The sequence below is a fragment of the Plecotus auritus genome (genome assembly GCF_963455305.1).
Source record: "Plecotus auritus genome assembly, chromosome: 3".
NCBI classification, from domain to species: Eukaryota; Metazoa; Chordata; class Mammalia; order Chiroptera; family Vespertilionidae; genus Plecotus; species Plecotus auritus.
The window spans coordinates 185,057,517-185,079,419 of NC_137772.1; the positions used below are offsets into that span (position 1 = coordinate 185,057,517).

At 40.2% G+C, this 21,903-nt stretch overlaps 1 protein-coding gene across 1 annotated transcript in view; it reads left to right on the top strand.

The window, feature by feature from the left end:
- The window catches only part of SLC2A13 (solute carrier family 2 member 13), a 303,078-nt gene that overhangs the window by 65,491 nt on the left and 215,684 nt on the right, over positions 1–21,903 (top strand). The window contains exon 3 of the mRNA XM_080659231.1: positions 13,609–13,817. Within this exon, the coding sequence (XP_080515357.1) occupies positions 13,609–13,817 (209 nt within the window). The remainder of the gene's footprint in view (positions 1–13,608; positions 13,818–21,903) is intronic.

The following is a 21,903-nucleotide window of genomic DNA, read 5'->3' on the forward strand; positions in this document are numbered from 1 at the left end:
TGGTCTTTATGTCTGTTCTTGTGCCAGTACCAGGCAGTTTTGAGAACAGTGGCTTTGTAATACAGCTTGAAATCTGGTATTGAGATCCCACCTACTTTGTTCTTCTTTCTCAGGATTGCTGTGGCTATTCGGGATCTTCTTTTATTCCAGACGAATTTTTGGAGAGTTCTTTCTAGGTCTGTGAAATATGCCATTGGTATTTTAATGGGGAGTGCATTGAATCTATAGATTGCTTAGGGTAGTATGGACATTTTAATGATGTTGATTCTACCAATCCATGAACATGATATGTTCTTCCATCTGTTTACGTCTTCCTCTATCTCTTTTTTCAGTGTCCTGTAGTTTTCCGCATATAGGTCTTTTACCTCCTTAGTTAAGTTTATTCCTAGGTATCTTAATTTTTTGGTGCGACAGTAAATGGGGTTGCTTTTGTAGTCTCTCTTTCTGTAAGTTCACTATTGGTGTATAGAAATGCCAGATTTCTTGGCGTTAATTTTGTATCCTGCTACATTGCCGAATTCATTTATTAAGTCTGTTAGTTTTTTGATGGAGTCTTTCAGGTTTTTTATGTACAATATCATGTCATCTGCAAATAAGGACAGCTTTACTTCTTCTTTGCCAATTTGGATGCCTTTTATTTCTTCTTCTTGTCTAATTGCAATGGCTAATATTTCCAGTACTATGTCTAACAGGAGTGGTGAGAGTGGGCATACCTGTCTTGTTCCTGTTCTTAGGGGAAATGGTTTTAGTTTTTGCCCATTGAGTATGATGTTAGCTGTGGGTTTATCATATATAGCTTTTATTATGTTGAGGTATGATCCTTCTATTCCCACCTTGTTGAGAGTTTTTATCAAGAAAGGTGTTGGATTTTGTCAAATGCTTTTTCTGCATCAATTGATATGACTGTGTGATTTTTATCTCTCAGTTTGTTTATGTGATGTATCACGTTTATTGATTTGCAGATATTGTACCATCCTGCATCCCTGGGATAAATCCTACTTGGTCATGGTGTATGATCTTTCTGATGTACTGCTGGATCCAATTTGCTAGAATTTTGTTGAGGATTTTGGCATCTATGTTCATGAGGGATATTGGCCTGTAATTCTTTTTCATTGTGTTGTCTTTACCTGGTTTTGGTATTAGGGTGATGCTGGCTTCATAGAATGAGCTTGGAGTGAGCTTGTTCCTTTCTCTTGAATATTTTGGAATAGTCTGAGGAGCATAGGTTTTAGTTCTTCCTTGAATGTTTGGTAAAACTCCCCTGTGAAGCTGTCTGGCCCCAGGCTTTTGTTTGCTGGAAATTTTTGATGACTGCTTCAATTTCTTCCATAGTTATTGGCTATTGCAGTTATCGGCAAACTCATTAGTTAACAGAGCCAAATATCAACAGTAAAATGATTGAAATTTCTTTTGAGAGCCGAAAACTGACTTCTGCGCATGGGCCACGAAGTTTCCATTGCACTGTACGTGCGTGCCCGCACGTGATATTTTGTAGAAGAGCCACACTCAAGGGGCCAAAGAGCCGCATGTGGCTCGCAAGCCTCAGTTTGTGGACCACTGGCCTATTGAGATGTTTAGATTCTTTCTGATTGAGTTTTGGAAGGTTATATTTTTCTAGGAATATGTCCATTTCCTCCAGGTTGTCCAGTTTGTTAGAATAGAGTTGTTCATAGTATTTTTTAACAATCCTTTGTATTTCGGTGGGGTCTGTTCTTATTTCTCCTCTTTCATTTCTGATTTAGTTTATTTGGGTCCTCTCTCTTTGCTTCTTGGTGAGCCTGGCTATAGGTTCATCAATCTTGTTTATCCTTTCAAAGAACCAGCTCTTGGTTTTGTTGATCTTTCGTATTGTTTTTTTGGTCTCTATGTCGTTTATCTCCACTCTGATCTTTATTATTTCCTTCCTGCTGCTTACACTGGGCTTTTCTTGTTGCTCTCTTTCTAACTCTTTGAGTTGTAGGGTTAGGTAATTTATTACCATTGTTTCTTGTTTTTTTGCAGTAGGCTTGTAGAGCTATGAACTTCCCTCTCAAGACTGCTTTTGCTGTGTCCCATAGATTTTGGATTGTTGTGATTTCATTGTCATTTGTTGCCATGATTTTTTTTACGTCTTCTTTGATCTCTCTAGGAACCCAGTCACTTTTTAATAGCATGCTGTTTAGTCTTCATGTGTTTGATTTTTTTGGATTGTTTTTATTGTAGTTGATTTCCAGTTTTATGCCACTGTGATCTGAGAAGATGCTTGATATGATTTGTATCTTTAATTTGAAGTGACTTTGCCTATGACCCAACATATGGTCTATCTTTGAAAATGACCCATGTGCACTTGAGAAGAATGTATATTCTGTGGTTTTGGTGTGAAATGTTCAGACAATGTCAATTAATTCCGTCTGGTCTACTGAGTCATTTAGGATTGATGTTTCTTTGCTAATTTTTTGTTTAGAGGATTTGTCCAATGGTGATAGTGGGGTATTAAATCTACTATGATTGTATTGCTGTCAATCTCTCCCTTGATGTCCTCCAGAAGTTTTTTTATGTATTTGGGTGCTCCTGTATTGGGTGCGTATATGTTTACCAGAGTTATTTCTTCTTGTTGGATTGCTCCCTTTAGTGTTATGAAGTGGCCTTCCTTATCTCTTGTTATGTCCTTTACTTTGAGATCTAATTTGTCAGATATAAGTATTCCTACCCCAGCTTTTTTTTTCATTTTCATTTGCCTGAAAAACCTTTTTCCATCCCTTCGCCCTCAGTCTCTGTGTGTCTTTTTTTTCTGAGGTGGGTTTCTTGTAGACGGCAGATATATGGGTCATGTTTTCTAATCCAATCCGTTACCCTATGTCTTTTGATTGGTGCATTTAATCCATTTACATTTAAAGTTATTATTGATAGGTACTTATTTGTTGCCATTTTTATTCTTTACCCCTTCTGTTCCTTCTTCGCTTCCTCTTTCTTTCTTTCTTTCTTTCTTTCTTTCTTTCTTTCTTTCTTTCTTTCTTTCTTTCTTTTTTTTTTTTTTTTTTTCAGCAGACCCTTTAGCATTTCTTGCATTGCTGGTTTGGTGGTAATAAATTCCCTTAGTCCTTTTTTGTCTGTGAAGCTCCTGATTTCACCTTCAATTTTGATTGATAGCATTGCTTGGTACAGTATTCTTGGTTTCAGACCCTTCCTTTGCATGACTTTGTATATTTTATTCCATTCCCTTCTGGCCTGATGAGTTTCTGTTGAGAAATCAGTTGCTAGTCTGATGGGGGTTCCTTTGTACGTAACTTTCTGTCTCTCTATGGCCACTCTTAAGATTCTTATTTTGTCATTGGTGTTTGCCAATTTAATTGTAATGTGCCTTGGCGTCGGTCTTTTGGGGTTTATTTTGCTTGGGACTCTGTGAGCTTCTTGGACTTGTGTGGGTTTTTCTTCCCTATATCAGGAAAGTTTTCTGTCATTATTTCTTCAAACAGGTTTTCTATTCCTTGCTCAGTTTCCTCTGCTTCTGGAACTCCTATTATGTGGATGTTGTTTTGTTTTGTGTTGTGTTGTCCCAAAGTTCCCTTAGGCTCTCCTCCTGCTTTTTAATTTTTTTTCTAGAAGCTGCTCTACTTGGGTATTTTTTCCTATCTTGTCTTCTAGCTCACTGATGTGTTCCTCTGCTTCTTCTAGTCTACTCTTGATGCTTTCTGTTGAGTTCTTTACAGCAGCAATGTCATTTTTCATTTCTTCTTGGTTCTTCTTCATTTCCTCTTGGTTCTTACACATATTGTCGAATTTGTCTTCCATTTTTTCCAGCCACCTTATGACCATTTCTCTGAATTCTTTCTCTGACAGGTTTTTTGCCTCCATTTTGTTTACTTCCTTTTCTGGTGATGCCTGCTTTTCTTTCATATGCGGGCTGTTTCTTTGTCTCCCCATGGTCTCTCTTCTCCGGGTGTCTGGTTATGTAGTTCTCTCTCTCCTGTGTTGATTTGAAGGCACAAAATACAACACAAGCAGGTAAAATGCACAAGGCATTGAACAGAAATATATTCACGATGTTAATAACCCCAAATAAAGGTGACCACCAGAGAAAGGCAAATTAGACGATAGGAGAGATATAAGAAGAGAAGGAAGAAAGAAAGGAAGAAAGGAAGAAAGAACGAAAGAAAGAAAGAAAGAAAGAAAGAACTGTAAAAATGAAATTGGGAAAAGGAAAAAAAAGTAAGAGAGAAAAGAAAGAGAATACGAAAGAAGAGGGGAACAAACTATATATATGAGGAGAAAACTCCAATAGAACAGCCACTAATCCCAACAAATGCCAGCAAGAAGTACCTGGAGATGAATACAAACCAGAAATAACAACTAATATCAAGCGAGGTGAGGGAAAACAGAAGCAAAAAACAAACAAAAACAAAACAAACAAAAAAATAAGCAAAACAGTCTTACAAACAAGCATAAAAACTCGATATAATCAACAATCAAACAACAACAAAAGGACAGAGAGAAAAACAATTTTTTGGATAGTGAAGACAGAGAAGAGAGAGGTGTGTATGGACTTGGAGTAGGGGATTGGAAATTAGATATATTAGTAGGGTGAAATTTTAACGAGGTAAAAAGAAAGAATAGGGAAAATCTAAAGCAGGAAAAGGGTAAGAGAATCAGTACAACTAAAGAGGAAAAGTTAGGAAGAGAGTGATGGCATAAAGTTAAAGTTGAGATAGAGTAAAATGATGCTAAAGGAAAGATGAAAATAGAATGTAGAGCACCAATCCTAAAGTAAAATAAAGAGAAAATAAAATGAAACTTTTTTTTAAAAAAAGGTAAAATAGTAGTAGTAATAATACTGATTGAAAATAAAAATTTAATAATTAAAAAGGTAAAATCAAGTGAGGATAAATGTAAAGAAAATTAGTTTCTTAAGTAAAAGATGAAAAAAATAATAAAATGTGCAATAGTGAAGGTCATTCACTTCCTCTACTGTTCTGTTTGTCACGCCTGTTTCCTAGTCAGGACAGTATTGCAGTTTCCTGCGTTCTACTGCTCCTCAGTGTTGTAAGCCAGTCCTAATTTTTAAGCAGGCAGTGTGTCTTAATTTCTTGTATTCCTTTACTTATTTTTACACAAGAGTCAATTCGTGATTCAACCCCTGGGTGGCAGTGTTTCTGGATTGACCTCTGGGTCTATAGGTCCTCTCAAGCCAGTGCTTAACTCCTGCTTTCCGTGTGGCACTCAATACTGTTTTGTGGGAGTGGGTTGCCCCAGAGCTGGTTCTCTGATGGTTATTCCCTGCTCTGATCCCCAGGTTCCAGAAAAACAAGTTTCCCCTGCAGTCTCTTAGGGTGTCCCCAATTAGGTGATCCTATGTATTGGGCTTAGTAATCAGAAGCAAGGATTTAAAGGAAAAAGGAAAAACAAAAACAAACAAACAAAAAGAGCCAGCGTAAGTGTGTGGACTCCAGGGCTGTGCGCAAGTCTGTGCAGTCTTTTTTCCCCCTTGGGTCTATTCAGGCGGCACACTTTTAAAATTTTTAGGCCGTCCTTTTGCATCAGATCAAAATGCTTTTAAGAGTTCCTTTCTGTTAGCAGCTCTGAGGACCCCCTTCCACATTCATGGATCACACCAGCCCCAACAGCCACGGATTTTTCTAGGCGCAGACTTCACCCAGTCCTCCAGCTCCCACACTGCGCGCGTTTCTCTCTCCTGCCGGCAGCAGAGACCTCACCTTATCCCAGGCGAAATCTGACCTTTCCGTGGTGGAGTGTAGAGCTCCTCTGAATCCGCGTGTTTGGGCCAATTGGGGACTGGTGCTCTGGGGTTCGCAGCTGTTTGGTGGGTGCCGCATTTGTAGATTTTCAGGCTTCCCAAACATCCACTTTCCCCTTCAAGATGGCGCGGTCTCCACATCCGAGCCAGTCGCTCCGGGAGGGAACCTAGCAGCATTGGGGGCTGCCCAGTCAGGGGACCCCCGTCCAGCAGTCCCCCACCATCTCCTGGAGTATAGCTGTCCCTCAACTCACCAACAAACACTCCCTGTGCTAACCTCAGCTGTTCTTTCTATCTGCTCCGGGACAAGGCTCGGGACACGTCTGTCTATTCTGCCGCCATTTTTTCCTCCTCCGAGAGCCAAATTTTTTAAACTTAAACTTCTTCTAACGCCACTTCTTCAAAATAGACTTACCCAGGATGTGGTATTTTGTGGAAGAGCCAAACTTAGGGGCCAAAGAGCTCCATGTGGCTCCCGAGCCACAGTTTGCCGACCACTGGTTTAGCATAAAAAGTTAATTCATGCTAGTCACCATGTTGAAATTATTTAAAGAAGGTAAACTGATATAATCATCTGACTATGTGCAGAGAAAACATTTCACAGACTAATATTAATTTATGGTAAAACCTTCCAACAAAGTAGAAGAGCACTTTCTTAATTCAACAAGGACATGTACAAAAAAAAAAAAAAAACACCCTGCAGCCAATACTATACTCAGTGTGAAAGCCTGCCTGCTTTCCTTTATGACCAGTTGCAAGGCGGAGATGTCCACTGTCACCACTTATATTCATCCAGAGGTACAAGTTGATTCTAAAATTTTTACACAAAAGCAAAAGATCTAGAATTGCCTAAACCATCTTGAAGACCAAAGATGGAGGACTCACGTGTCCGATTACAAGACTTACTGTAAAGATAACATAATTAAGACAGTTTGGTCAGATAGAGAAAATAAATCAGTGAAATAGAAGGAACAACAACATGGATAAAATCTTTAAAGTATTATGATTGAAAGAATGTAGGAACAAAACAGTAGAATGTCCACGGTTCCATATGAAGTTCATCCACATGCAAAAGGAGCTGTGTGGGCAGAAATTTGGTCATTGCTTGTCGGTGGCAATGAGGATTGATTGACTGGAGAGCAGGTTTTACGGGAGCTCTCTGACATCATGGAAATGTTCTCTTTCGTGATTGGGGTGGTAGTTACAAGGGTGTATATGTTTCTCAACTCACAGAATGGAACCTTGGATCTCTTTATTGTATCCAAATTTTACCTAAAGTTAATTTTATATTGGCTCCTTCCATTATATTCCTTTTCTACCTTTCAATGAATGATTTATATATTGTTTCTACCATGATAATTTTTTCTAATAGCCTCTGTTGAAATAACTTCTCCCCTTATTCCTACACTTATGCCTAAACCTCAGTCATAGCAATTAAGCAATTCTGTTTTGTTTGATAATTGCTGGAGTATAGGCTCTTTGATGCAAGGGATACTGCTAATCATTACTATATCTCCATAATCCCTAGCCCAGAGCTTTGCACATGGAGGATTCTTGAAATTTAAAAAAAGAGGATATATGTGTTGGTATGATTGAGCACTATTTTCACCACTAGTATTGTGAATTTTGTTCAGGTCAAATGCATTTTGTCATGTTATTTAAAATATCTGCCTAATGTCTGTGTAAAATGCGTTCAACTTGTTTCAGTAGTATCACCTCTTATTCTGTCAAAGCAACTATACCTGTTATTTCTACTATAATCACAAAACTCTAAGGAACCTTGGCCATACCATCTACTTTATATATTGATATCACATTACTTAAGGTTTTTTTCCCCTAGCTACGTAGATCGTTACAATTTTCTTATGTTTACATATTTGGCGATGAATGCTTTTACAGTTTACACAGAAATATTCACTGGGTAACACAAAAATTGCTCATTTGCTGATCATATATCACCTGCTTACTTGAAGATTTCAACTGTGACATATTGATTTTTTTTCCTTACGAATCTCCAGCTGTGATCTCATGTTTACTCTCTAGCTGCCATCAAATTATCAGGTGTATCAGTCCTCAGCGTTGATGTTCTACATGGGCCTTGATGGCAGAGAAAATTAGCTTGCAGCTGGGGGCCTCAATTTGGCAGTATTTTCCCATTTTAATTTCTTACCTGTTAAAATGGAGTTGTAAATCATGAACTGAAATTGGAAAATACGTTATCAAATGAATTGTTGTAACTATAGCAGGTGGCTAAATTCAGTGGTCTCTTTTTGCATCTAAAGCTTTTGCATTAAGTAGAAACATAGTACATAAATCATAATTTATGTTTGGGGTCCATCATGTAGATATCTTGTCATTGATGTATAATGATAACCATATCTTTTCTAAATTCAAGAATAGATATCTTTTAGTAAACTCATCACTCATGTGATTATTTCTTAAGAAGCATATGAAAAAAACTCAAAATCCATAGGAACTTTGGTTTTTTTTAAATTTTTTTATAGATTAAGGTATCACATATTTGTCCTCATCCCCCATTCCCATCCCAAACCCCTCCCCATGCATGCCCCCACCCCTCTGTTGTCCGTGACCACTGGTTAGGCTTATATGCATGCACACAAGTCCTTTAGTTGATCTCTCCTCCTTACCCCCACCCTCCCCTACCTTCCCTCTGAGGTTTGACAGTCTGATCAATGCTTCCCTGTCTCCGGGTCTGTTTTTGTTCATCAGTTTATGTTGCTCATCATTTCCCCTAGATGAGCGAGATCATGTGATACTAGAAATACACTTATAAGAACCGAAAATGAGACAAGCAATAATGGTTAGGCTGAGAGGCAAATGAATCAGTCTATAGTGAGTTTCTTTCTGGGCCAACAGTTCTTTGAGTCCCAATTTCAACAACGAAATCAGGTAGCTCTAGATATAGGGCCAATGTTCTTGGATGTGTTTTGATGAAGCAGTTGGATTATGCCTTTTTAAGGGGAAAATGTTTCACTGTCCTGAATAGGATGTAATGATAAATATCATTGGAGAGTTCCAGCTTGGGGGATGTTTTTGGATTGACACAGTATGACACTATCTTTGATTATGTTTATTCATGATGCTCAATGATTAGTTTGGAGTTTGGCACTTAATATACATTCAGAAATTGTTAGCTGGGTATACAGCTCAGAAAGAACACAGAAAGAACATTTAGCTTTAGCTTTCCAAGCAAACAAAGTATATATACGTTAGGTAACTGATTCTAATTGCAGACCTTTTTATTTTCAGTGAGCTGTTTCTGGGGAAAAAAAAAAAGGTTTAGAGTTTATTTTATAGTTAACAAGTGAGAGGATGCCAGTTTGAAACTGTAGAGTTTTAAAGAGTAAAGCATAGCATCTTAATATTTGTACTTTTCTTCTAATTTATTTGAGCTATTCAGGATGGGCAAGCATGGACATGATTTATAAATCAATAACAGATATAAACAGGTGTTAGCTAGAAGACAGAGGGTGGGAATAAAGCTATTGGAAGTACAGATACAGGTTTGTTATTTGATTTTGTTTTCAGTTTATTATGACCGTATTGGGTGTTAGAGAAGATTGCTAAATACCCTCATTGTACTCAGAACAAAGTTTCAGTTTCATTGCTAGTCTCAGTGGTATTTTTGCTAGAGCCAACCTGCTCCCCTTCCTGTCAGCTGCGAGTGCTCTTTTGCCTCTAGGAGGCAAATGGCTTTTGCCTAAGGTGTGGACTTTGGGTGCTTATTGGTCACTTTCGTCCCATGGGTGTTCTAATCACTCAGGTCTCAGCCCTGAGTGCACATTAGCACCATCCCGCCCGGAGAGCTTTGAATAAAATAGAGGACTGTGGGAATGGAGCTCAGGCCAATTAATCAAAATTCCTCGTTGGGTGGAGCCTGGATATTACTGTGTTCTAAAAGTCCCCTGGGTGATTGTAATGTGAAGCCAGTGTTTAGAACTATTGATTTTAATAATAATGAGATCCCCCATATCAGTAGGGGACTACTTGTTTGGGGAGTGACTGCCCTGGTTTATCAGTATACTCTTTGTCATGTCAGTATACGCACTGTCATTCATCTGGTCCTCTTGGATTTAGGGGACTGATGGTGAGTCCCTCATACTGCCTTAACTAAGTCTATAGAGTTCCTGCTCTTTTAGTTGCATGATAAAATTTTCATCAGTGCTACAGCAAAGCAAACTCTTACTTATCTGCAATCTGCACATCATCAGAGGAATGGTTTTTCCTCAAGAAAGAGATTGGTTAGTTCTACCTACTGAAAGTTTGAGTGGGTGGTAGAGGCGAGATAGACAAGTTGCATTGAATTGAGTCAGGGAGGTGAAAACATTTTTTGCTGAGCATCTTCTCTATTTTAGGTACCAACTGAGTGATTTCACCTAATTACCCAGATGTCCTATGAAATAGACATTATCACCTGTTCATTGAAATGTTAAATAACTTGACCAGGGTTTGTGGTTAGAATGCCCAAAGCTGATGTGTGCCCCACGTGTGTTCCTCTGCTCTCTCAAACCACAGCCACCCCCTTTCCCCCACCCATCCTATTTGGTCTTTACAAAGCAATGGAATTTTTTTCCTATCAAAATATCTTTAGCAGCATGTTTATTGTGTTTGAGATGATATATCAGGTGCCCTATCAAAAATATCTTTACCATGAAAGGTAATCAAAATATAGTAAAAGTAAGTTTCTTTAGAAACGTTAGGATGTAAATGCATAAAACATGTTTTATCTTGAGTAGTCTCTGGAATCAGGCCTTAAAATCCTTAAAGATTGGCAGCAAGTGCAAGTTCCTTTTCCCCATCCTAGCATTAGTGAGTTGAATTGTAAATTTCAAACCTAGACTCTTGACACTTAACAGATTTCAAATGCAGGAGAGCTAAACTATTCTTCTGTAGCTTGCTTAAGAAACATAAATTATGCATATACGCATAGTCCATGGATATACACAGTAAGTAATGTGGTATAGGCCTAGGAGGGGCAGGGGCAGGGGCAGAGACAGGTTGAAGGTAGGCAAAGGGGGAGATGGAGGACATCTGTAATACTGTCTACAATTAAACACACACACACACACACACACACACACAACAAAAAACAAACAAACAAACAAAAAAACACAGGCTAGCCCTGGCTGGGTGGATCAGTTGGTTGGAATGCCGTCCTATACACTGAAAGATTTTGGTCAGGGCACACACCTAGTTTGCAGGTTCAGTTCCTGGAGGCGACGATTGATATTTTTCTCTCTCCTTCCCTCCCTCTCTAAAAAGCAATAGAAACATATCCTAGGGTGAGGATTAAAAAGTAAACAAAACATAGGCTAGCTAATATGTATGTTTGCATTTGTCTTTACTTTTTGTCTTTTCTCTTTGTTTTTTCTTTTAGGTTTTAAAAATACCGTGTTCTAGGTTTAAATAGTCAGTAGTAAAAGTGCTATGTGAGCATCTTTGGGCCTGAAAATGATTCAATTCCTATATTCATTTCAAGTGCTCCTTTGATCTTAATTTATCACTGAAGAGATTTTGGAGAACAGAAGAAAAGATTATAAAAGGGGCAGAGAAACAAAACATACAGGCTTTCATTTTTAGGACCTTTAAAATTTATTTCATAATCCAGTATATTTGGTGTTTACCTGCTTATTGCTTTTCTCTTAAATAATTGGCAATACAATTTTGTATGACTTTTTCTTTAAGGGATTACAACCAAATAGAAATTGCATTCCTTTACAGCAGTGATTGTCAACCTTTTCCATCTCATGGCACACATAAATTAATTACTACACTTCTGCAGCACACCAAAAAGTATACGTTTTGCTGATCTGAAAAAAAAAAGTATAATTTGATTCATTCACACAAGATGGCTATTGTTGTGTTGGCTGTTGTCGTTTTTTCAATTTGACAATATTAAGGAAAAGAAGTCAGTGCCCCTGACTAAATAGACAGGTAATTGCATGTTTTAAAAATTCTCGAGGCATACCTTTTGAAAATCGCTGACTTACAGCAATAAAAGCTATGTTTAAGTGGCAGATTTGGTTATACAAGTTAACATTTTAAGGGGAAGAGGCCATAAATATGTATTTGTTTGAGCTGATCTCTCTTGCTCTCATCTGAAGATTCTTAGGAAGCCTTCTTTAGATGAGTCATCTTCAGAATGGAAGGTCTCACTGTCTCTAGCATAACAAATGGTGTCCTGGGAAGGGATTACTGTGCAAGTCAGTTTACAGAGCTACATGGTCCAGAAGAGATTGCTATGTGCGTGTGAAGCACAGTTATTTTCTGTTTAGTTAATACAGAAAGTTGAGATATAGAAACGATATAAAATGAGTTACAAACTGCTTTTGTATCATTTCGTAAAACATTTACTAAGTTTTTACTGTGTTCAAGATACTTTATTAAGTGCCGTGCTGAATACAAAGTAAAATATGCAATCAGGTGGGACAGGTAAATAATTTATTAAGATACAAGGCACAGGGACATAAATTGAGGTTAAGACACTGTGTTCGTGGGTGGGCAGAGGAAGGAGGAGTGATTCAGTATTATCACAGCCCATGCCTTAAAATATAAAACACTGGTAATAAGATTTAATACTGGAGGCCAAGTGATTCATTTATCAGTCATTCATAAATGCTTTGTTTACTTTCCAAATCTTAGTTAATTTTGCTGTTTCTGTATGTAGTTTTAGCTACTGTTTGGAGTAGGAGTTGTTCCTAACATAATGTGACAATTGTACTTTTTCTGTGCTGTGTATGAATTAAAATGAAATGGCTTAAAAAGTAATGGACTTTTTCACAAGATATATATCTGGAGCCTCCAAGGTTGCCGTGCTTTGGGTTTAACATAGCTTAAAAGCCAGATTGGCTTTGAAAAGGGTATTGAGTCAGGTGACTTCTCACTAGTTTATTGATACCCTGTGAGCATGATTGTTATGTAATTGGAGTTGGTCTTTTGAGTTCTGTCATCATGAATTTACCAGGGAACATACCCAGGGAATTTGGATTAACAGAATACAGCCAGGTGTCCTAGATTCATAGACTTTTTCATTTGAGAGGGACCTAACCCCTCAGTTCAAAATGCTCGAGTCCTAGAGATGTCAGGAGATCAGTCTGATGGTCAGAATAATTTGGAGAGATCTTTGATATCGATGGACTCATGTTCTTTTTTTTGTTATTTCTCTGATGGATCTAAAATGGTATTTTATTTCCTATGTAGAATTTTGCCAGCCATTAAGAACAGACATTTAAAAAAGATGACATGTAACTTAAAACAACATAAGCAGGATTTTTTTGGTTTAGTTTTTTTTTTTTTTTTTTTTTTTTTTTGCATGTCTATCATTTTAATACTGATTATTGGCTTCCAACCATCTTTTTTTCCTATGGGCTTCTACTCCTTAGTTAATGAGGGTCAACATGATGCTTGATGACAAAATGAAATCATAACTAATCATTCACAGAGCAGAAATAACTAAAGAAATCAATTTGGGCATTTTATTGAAAAGTATATCTTTTAAACAGATTAGAGAGTTTTGTCTTAATCCCATTTTATATTGTAGAATATAAATCTCTATATATTAGCATTGGGTAAGGATGGTGAATGTGGTGTTTTGCATGATGTGTTGGGGTCAGAATGCATATACATAATCTTTGTGACGTTTGCCCATTCTTTTTCACTGTAAATTGTGTGAGAGAAGAGCCAGACTTTTCTCATTTTTCAGTTTCTCACTAAAGCATAAAAATATTATTTTTTTCTGGTTTTGCATAGACATAATAAAAAGAAAATAATTCTCACTATTTTCACATCATATAGTATTCCCAATGTGGTGCTAATAAGACCGAGCTTTACAATACTATATGGGTTTTTTATTGCAGGTACATGTTGGGACTTGCAGCAATTCCAGCAGTCATACAGTTTTTTGGCTTCCTCTTTTTACCTGAAAGCCCTCGATGGCTTATTCAGAAAGGACAGACTCAGAAGGCCCGTAGAATTTTGTCTCAAATGCGAGGCAATCAGACCATTGATGAAGAATATGACAGCATCAAAAACAACATTGAAGAAGAGGAAAAAGAGGTTGGTTCAGGTATGTGGATTTTGTACTTACATGAATTTTAAAACTACACAGTGGTTTTATTTTGAAATTATATTTTAGTATTATTTAATATCTTTAAATTATGTAGTGGTTTTATGTGTATAACTAAAAAATACATTTTAATTTTTTTAAAGCAAAATAATCTATAATAATAAAAGGGTAATATGCTAATTGGACTGGACGTCATTCCACACGTCCTTCTGGATGAAGACGGGGCCGGACGGAAGCCCGGAGGGAAGCCCAGGTCCTGGGTGCCTGCCGGCAGCCAGAGGGAAGCAAGCCGGTGCCGGCAGCCGGGAGAAGGAAGGCCTATTCCTGCACGAATTTCATGCACTGGGCCTCTAGTAATGATATAAAAGAATGAAGAAAAATACCCCCACAATGCTACTATCCTATATAATAAAGAGCTAACATGCTAATTAGACCGAACAGCAGAACGACCATCCAGACGATCTTCCGGATGAATCCAGTGCTGCGAGGGCCAGCTGAGGTTGCGAGGGGCTGTGAGGGCCAGCCGAGGCTGTGAGGGGCTGTGAGGGCCAGCCGAGACTGTGAGGGGCTGTGAGGGCCAGCCGAGACTGTGAGGGGCTGTAAGGGCCAGCCGAGACTGTGAGGGGCTGTGAGGGCCAGCCGAGACTGTGAGGGGCTGTGAGGGCCAGCCGAGACTGTGAGGGGCTGTGAGGGCCAGCCGAGGCTGTGAGGGGCTGTGAGGGCCGGCCGAGACTGTGAGGGGCTGCGAGGGCCGGCCAGGGCTGCGAGGGGCTGTGAGGGGCTATGAGGGGCTGTGAGGGCCGGCCGGGGCTGTGAGGGGCTGTGAGGGCCGGCCAGGGCTGCGAGGGGCTGTGAGGGGCTATGAGGGGCTGTGAGGGCCGGCCGGGGCTGTGAGGGGCTGTGAGGGCCGGCCAGGGCTGCGAGGGGCTGTGAGGGGCTATGAGGGGCTGTGAGGGCCGGCCGGGGCTGTGAGGGGCTGTGAGGGCCGGCCAGGGCTGCGAGGGGCTGTGAGGGGCTGTGAGGGTCAGCCGAGACATACGGGGCTGTGAAGGCTGGCCGGGGCTGCGAGGGGCTGTGAGGGCCGGCCGGGGCTGTGAGGGGCTGTGAGGGCCAGCTGAGACATCCGGGGCTGCGAAGGCCGGCCGACGCTGTGAGGGGCTGTGAGGACTGGCTAGGGCTTTGAGGGCCGCCTAGGGATACGAGGGGCTGCGAGGGCCGAGCCCCTTGCACGAAATTCATGCATTGGGCCTCTAGTCCTCACATAATTACTATTTTAATTTTTGAGTAATCTCTTTGGTTCTTTCTAAATTGGATACACTTGAGAGAAACCAAGATGGTGGCATAGGTAAACACCTAAACTGCTGCCTCGCACAACAATTTCAAAACTACAACTAAAAGACAAAACGGACATCATCCAGAACCACAGGAAGGCTGGCTGAGTGGAAATTCTACAACTAGAAGGAAAGAGACTCAGGAGCTGCAGGAGGCAGAGGTATTGAGATGCGTCTGCGGAGAGGACTGGCAACTGAGTGCGCGGCTGGCTTTCTCAAGCGGGAGGGAGACAAAAGCTCCCAACTGTGCTGAACTCCAGTTCCGGGCAAGACTCTGGGGACCCAGACTCATACGGGGTGAAACTGGACTGTCAGGAAAGAGAAAAGCACACTGAGACTCAGAGGAACTGCAAAAGGCAGAGGTACTGAGGCGCACGTACGGAGAGGGCGGGCAACTGTACGTGGCTGGCTTTCTCAAGCGGGAGGGAGACAAAAGCTCCCGACTGCACTGAACTCCAGTTCCGGGCGAGACTCGGGGACCCAGACTCATTCGGGGAGAAACTGGACTGTCTGGCAGCGGGCAGAACTTGAGGGTGGCTTTCTCTCAGAGATGCTTGCAGCGATTACCCTGGGACACTGAGACACAAGGGGCCTATTAGGGCAGGGCTGACGGGAAGCCAAGGCTGTCTGCCCCGCCCTGAGACTCCACCCCATCCAAGCTGAGCACAGAGGTTTTAGCAAGTCTTCTCCTATAAGGGTGTCTCCAGCACAGAAGTGTTGCCAGCGTAGACACAGCTGATCCTCACAGCCAATTGGCCTGGAGGTCAATTCCTCCCAGTGATACCAACAACAATCAAGACTTAACTACAACAAGGCTGAGCACACAGTCCACAAAGGGGTGCACCAAGAGTGTCCACCTCAGGTTAACTGGGGAGGCTGAGCCACTGGGCCCTATGGACACCTAGCACACAAAGCCATTCTATCAACTCAGGGAAGCAGCCAAAATGTGGAGACAAAGAAACAGATCACAAATGAAAGAAATGGAGGAAAAGCAAACGACTGGATATAGAGTTCAAAACCATAGTTATAAGGTTTTTCAAGAATTTTCTAGAAAAGGCTGATAAATTTAGTGAGACCCTCGAGGATATGAAAAAGGACCAACTAGAAATTAAGCATACACTGACTGAAATAAAAAATATTATACAGAGACCTAACAGCAGACTAGAGGACCACAAGAATCAAGTCAAAGATTTGAAATACAAAGAAGCAAAAAACACTTAGCCGGAAAAGCAAAAAGAAAAAAGAATCCAAAAATTTGAAGATAGTGTAAGGAGCCTCTGGGACAACCTCAAGTGTACCAACATCCGAATTATGGGGGTGCCAGAAGAAGAGAGAGAGAGCAAGATACTGAAAACCTGTTTGAAGAAATAATGACAGAAAACTTCCCCCACCTGGTGAAAGAAATAGACTTACAAGTCCAGGAAGCACAGAGAACCCCAAACAAAAGGAATCCAAAGAGGACCACACCAAGACACATCATAATTAAAATGCCAAGAGCAAAAGACAAAGACTATTAAAAGCAGCAAGAGAAAAACAGTTAGTTACCTACAAGGGAGCACCCATATGACTGTCAGCTGATTTCTCAACAGAAACTATGCAGGCCAGACGGAAGTGGCAAGAAATATTCAAAGTGATGAATAGTAAGAACCTACAACCAAGATTACTCTACCCAGCAAAGCTATCATTCAGAATTGAAGGTCAGATAAAGAGCTTCACAGATAAGAAAAAGCTAAAGGAGTTCACCACCACCAAACCAGTATTATATGAAATGCTGAAAGGTATTCTTTAAGAAGAGGAAGAAGAAGAAAAAGGTAAAGATAAAAATCATGAACAACAAATACATATCTATCAACAAGTGAACCTAAAAATCAAGTGAATAAAAAATCTGATGAACAGAATGAACTGGTGAATATAATAGAATCAGGGGCATAGAAAGGGAGTGGACTGACAATTCTCGGGGGGTAAGGGATGTGTGGGGTGCAGGAAGAGACTGGACAAAAATCATACACCTATGGATGAGGACAGTGGGGTGGGGGGGTAAGGGCAGAGGGTGGGGTGGGAACCAGGTGGAGGGGAGCTATGGGGGAAAAATGAGGAACAATTGTAATAATCTGAACAATAAAGATTTATTAAATTAAATAAATAAATAAATTGGATACACTTGACATGGTTTTCATTATTTTGTGTGTATGGGTATTTGTTGAGTGCATGTTTATTTTATTATTTTCTTCTTATTATATTTTTTATTAAAATTTTTAATGTTGACAGTATTGCTGATGTCCCCCACCACCACCCCTCCTCCCACCACCTTTGCCCACCTCGCCCACCCTGCCTCGCCTTCCCTTGGCTTTCACCACATTATTGTCCTTGTCCATGGGTGTGCGTATATGTCCTTTAGCTAATCCCTTCCACTTCCAATCACCTCCAACCACCTCCCCTCTGGCACCTGCCAATCTGTTCCATATAATGATTCTGCTTCCACTTTCTTTGTCAGTTTATTTTGTTAACTAGAGGCCCGATGCATGAAATGCGTGCAAGAGTAGGCCTTCCTTCCCCTGGCTGCGGGCACCTGCTTCCCACTGGCACCCAGGACCCAGGCTTCCCTTGCAGAGGGAGGCCCCACCCACCCGCCCAACCTGCCCGGCCGGTTGCAGCTGTGGCAGCTTGCCTGGGCCCTTGCAACCCCGGCTTCATCTGGAAGGTCATCCGGAAGGATGTCCGGTGTAATTAGCATATTACGCTTTTATTATAGATTAGATTCCACATATTAGTACCACTGCTTTTTATCCACTCATCTGCTGATGGACACTTGGGTTGTTTCCATATCTTGGCTATTGTAAATAATGCTGCTATGAACATAGGGGTACATATATTCTCTCTGATTGGTGTTTTGGGATTCTTAGGATGTATTCCCAGAAGTGGAATCACTGGGTCAAAAAGCAGTTCCATTTTTAGTTTTTTGAGGAAACTCCACACTCTTTTCCACAGTGGCTGCACCAGTCTGCATTCCCACCAGCAGAGCACTAGTGTTCCCTTTTCTCCACATCCCCGCCAGCACTTGTTTGTTGATTTATCGATAATACCCATTCTGACAGGTATGAGGTGATATCTCATTGTAGTTTTCATTTGCATCTCTCGGATGATTAGTGACCATTAGCAATTTTTCATATGTCTATTGGCCATCTGTATGCCCTCTTTGGAGAGCTGCCCATTTTTAATTGGATTGTCTTCCTGGTGTTGAGTTGGGAAAGTTCTTTATATATTTTTGACATTAACCCCTTATCAGATGTACAACGGTGCATATGTTCTCCTATACAGTGGGTTCTCTTTTCATTTTTTTATGATTTCTTTTGCTGTGAAGAAGCTTTTTATCTTGATGTAGTCCCATTTGTTTATCTTTTCCTAAGTTTCCCTTACCCTCAGAGACATATCAGCAAAAATATAGCTGCAAGGGACATCTGAGATTTTAATCTCTGTGTTTTCTTTTTATGGTTTTGTGACTTACATTTAAGTCTTTTATGCATTTTTGGTTTATTTTTGTGTATGGTATAAGATGGTGGTGTAGTTTTATTTTTTTGCATGTGCCTGTCCATTTTCCCCAGCACCATTTATTGAAGAGACTGTCTTTACTTCATTGTACTTGCCTCCTTTGTCAAGTGTTAATTGAGTGTGATGGCTTCCTTAGGTCGATTTCTGGGCTCTCTGTTTTGTTCCATTGGTCTATATGCCTGTTCTTATGCCAGCACAGGCCGTTTTGATTACAGTGGCCTTGTAGTTTAGTTTGATATCCGTTATTGTGATCCCTCTTACTTTGTTCTTCTTTCTTAAGATTGTTGTGGCTATTTTGGGTCTTTTTGGTTCCATATACATTTTTGGAATATTTTCTTCTAGATCTGTGAAATATGTTCTTGCTATTTTAATGTGAGTTGCATTGAACCTATAGATTGCTTTTGGTAGCATGAACATTGTAATGATGTTAATTCTTCCAATCCATCCATGAACATGGCACATGCTTCCACTTATTTGTATCTTCCTTAATTTATTTCTTCAGTGTTCAATAGTTTTTGGAGTACAGGTCTTTTATCTTCTTGGTTATAAGTTTATTCCTGGGTACCGTACTTTTTTGTTGTGGCAAGAGTAAGTGGGGTTGTTTTCTTAGTTTCTCTTTCTGATAGTTCATTATTGGTGTATAAAAATTCCATCGATTCTGGGTATTGATTTTGTATTCTGCAACTTTGCACAATTCATTTATTAGATCTAGTAGTTTTTGGTGGAGTCTTTAGGGTTTTCTATATACAGTATCATGTCATGTTCAAATAATGAGAGTGTTACTTCCTCTTCTCTAATTTGGATGCCTTTTATTTCTTCTTCTTGTCTTACCACTGTGGCTAGAACTTCCAGTACTATGTTGAATAAGTGTGGTAAAAGCAGACATCCCTCTCTTGCTCCAGATTTTAAGGGAAATGCTTTTAGCTTTTGCCCATTGAGCATGTTTATTTTATATATAAAAATTTCATATATAAAAGTATATATATATATATATATATATATATATATATATATATATTATTGACTCCATGTTAACTAAAAAGTTATGTGAACTGTCCAAATAAATCCATTAAGTAAAATTAAATATTTGTTTATATGTCATATAAATTTCCATGCTAATTTTATAAGAATAAGAATAGATTCATATACTAGTTTGGGAATCATTTTGTGTTTTCCTTAATATGTTTAGTTAACCATCTAATTTAATTATGCCATGTCAGAAAAGTAAGAAGGAGGAAGTTTCTAGTTAATGCATGTTGATGAATTTATTTACAGAGAAGTCATGCAGGGATTTACAAAATTCTTAGGCAGAATCCAGAATCCTGACAGGCTGCTTTACAGGATACAAATGGTGGGAAAAGGTAGATATGTTAAAGTACATTTTTTTCAAAACCAGCCTGCCGGATTCACATTTCCCAAAAGTGTTTCATTTTCCCCTTTGCCTTTACATTAATTGGTAGCTTAAATGAAGATGCTGGCCTCTATTACTATATTATTTTCTATACTTGAAAAAATACCAAGCACACACACCTTTGTTGATATATGTTTGCTCACTCACCTTTTTCTGTGATTTTTGATGGAGCTGCGGGTTGTGCTTTCTTGAAATAATGGAATGAACACTGAAGCAGCTGGCTGCTGCGTTAGCCACACGTGGCTTGACTTAACTTTACGTATTTAAAGTATGATAGTGTGATGTGATTACCTTCTTGCTCAGACCAAAGCCCCAACTAATTGTGAGCCCATTCTAGGTGAAGGTTATTTTTAACCGTTTCAGACCATATACTACGTGCCTGGCATTCTCAGCCTTTTTGGATAGCACATTAGTGCAACTATTTTTTAAAAAAAATATTTTTATTGATTTCAGAGTGGAGGGGAGAGGGAGAGAGAGATAGAAACATCAATGATGAGAGAAAATCAATGACTGGCTGCTGGGATGGAGACCTGCAACCTGGGCATGTGCCCTTGACCGGAATCGAACTTGCGACCCTTCAGTCCCCAGGCCGACGCTCTGTCCACTGAGCCAAACCGGTTAGGGCTAGTGCAACTATTAAAGGGAATTTAGCTTTAACAAAGTAATATACTTTTTGCAGAATGCAACATTGTTTTAATTTTTAAAGTATGATTTTAAGTATCTACTTAAATTATAAATCACTCCTTTTATGCTCCTGTCTACATTCCTCTCCGCAGTAGCTTGAATGAAATATGAGGTTGTTTTCATAGTAATCAGTGTATTTGAAACCCATGGGCTGATACTGTGGGAATTAAAAACTTTTCAGCATTAGGTCCTTAAATACTACTTAGAACAAAAGTTTTTATTAATTTATGTAAAGGATAAGGAAACAATCTAATAAAAAAGCCTTCTTGTTTAACAGGGGGAGTACCATTGATGTTATTGCAAAGCACTGAGCCTGTGCCTTCATTTTGACTACTTAAACATTGGTCTGACTGTCTAGCTATGATACACTGTTGACAACACACACTGTGTGAGTTCCATGACTATTTGGAATGTATCACCAAATGGATTCTCTTAGAAACTTGAGTTACATAGGATTGCAATTACCTGCATCTGCTTTAGTTTTTTTATGAGAAGTCTTTGGGAGCTAAATAGGGCACTGATCTTGGCTGTAGATAAAATATATATATATATATATATATATATATATATATATATATATATATGCCTAAGTGACCATCGCAACAGAATGGATGACCAAACAGGCTGCTTGGGGAGACTAGGCCAGCAGGGGGTTAGTGAGGGGCAACCAAACGATGGAACAGCAGCCTGCCTGGGTCAACCAGGCCGACAGGGGGTTTAGTGAGAAGTGACCAAATGACCGAACAGGCTGCGTGGGGCGACCAGGCCCGAAGGGGGGGCAATTGGGGGTGACCAGGCTGGCGGGGGGGTGGGGGCCATTGAGGGGCGACCAGGCTGGCGGAGGGGGGTAGTGAGGGGTAACCAGGCCGGCTGGGGGGGGCAGTTGGGGGCGACCAGGCCAGCGGGGGGGGGCAGTTAGGGGTGACTAGGCTGGCGGGGGGGCAGTTGGGGGTGACCAGGCCAGCAGGGGGGGCAGTAAGGGGCGACCAGGCTGAAGGGGGGGGGCAACTAGGCTGGCAGGGGGGCAGTTGGGGGTGACCAGGCCAGCGGGGGGGGGGGGGGCAGTTAGGGGTGACTAGGCCGGCGGGGGGGCAGTTGGGGGTGACCAGGC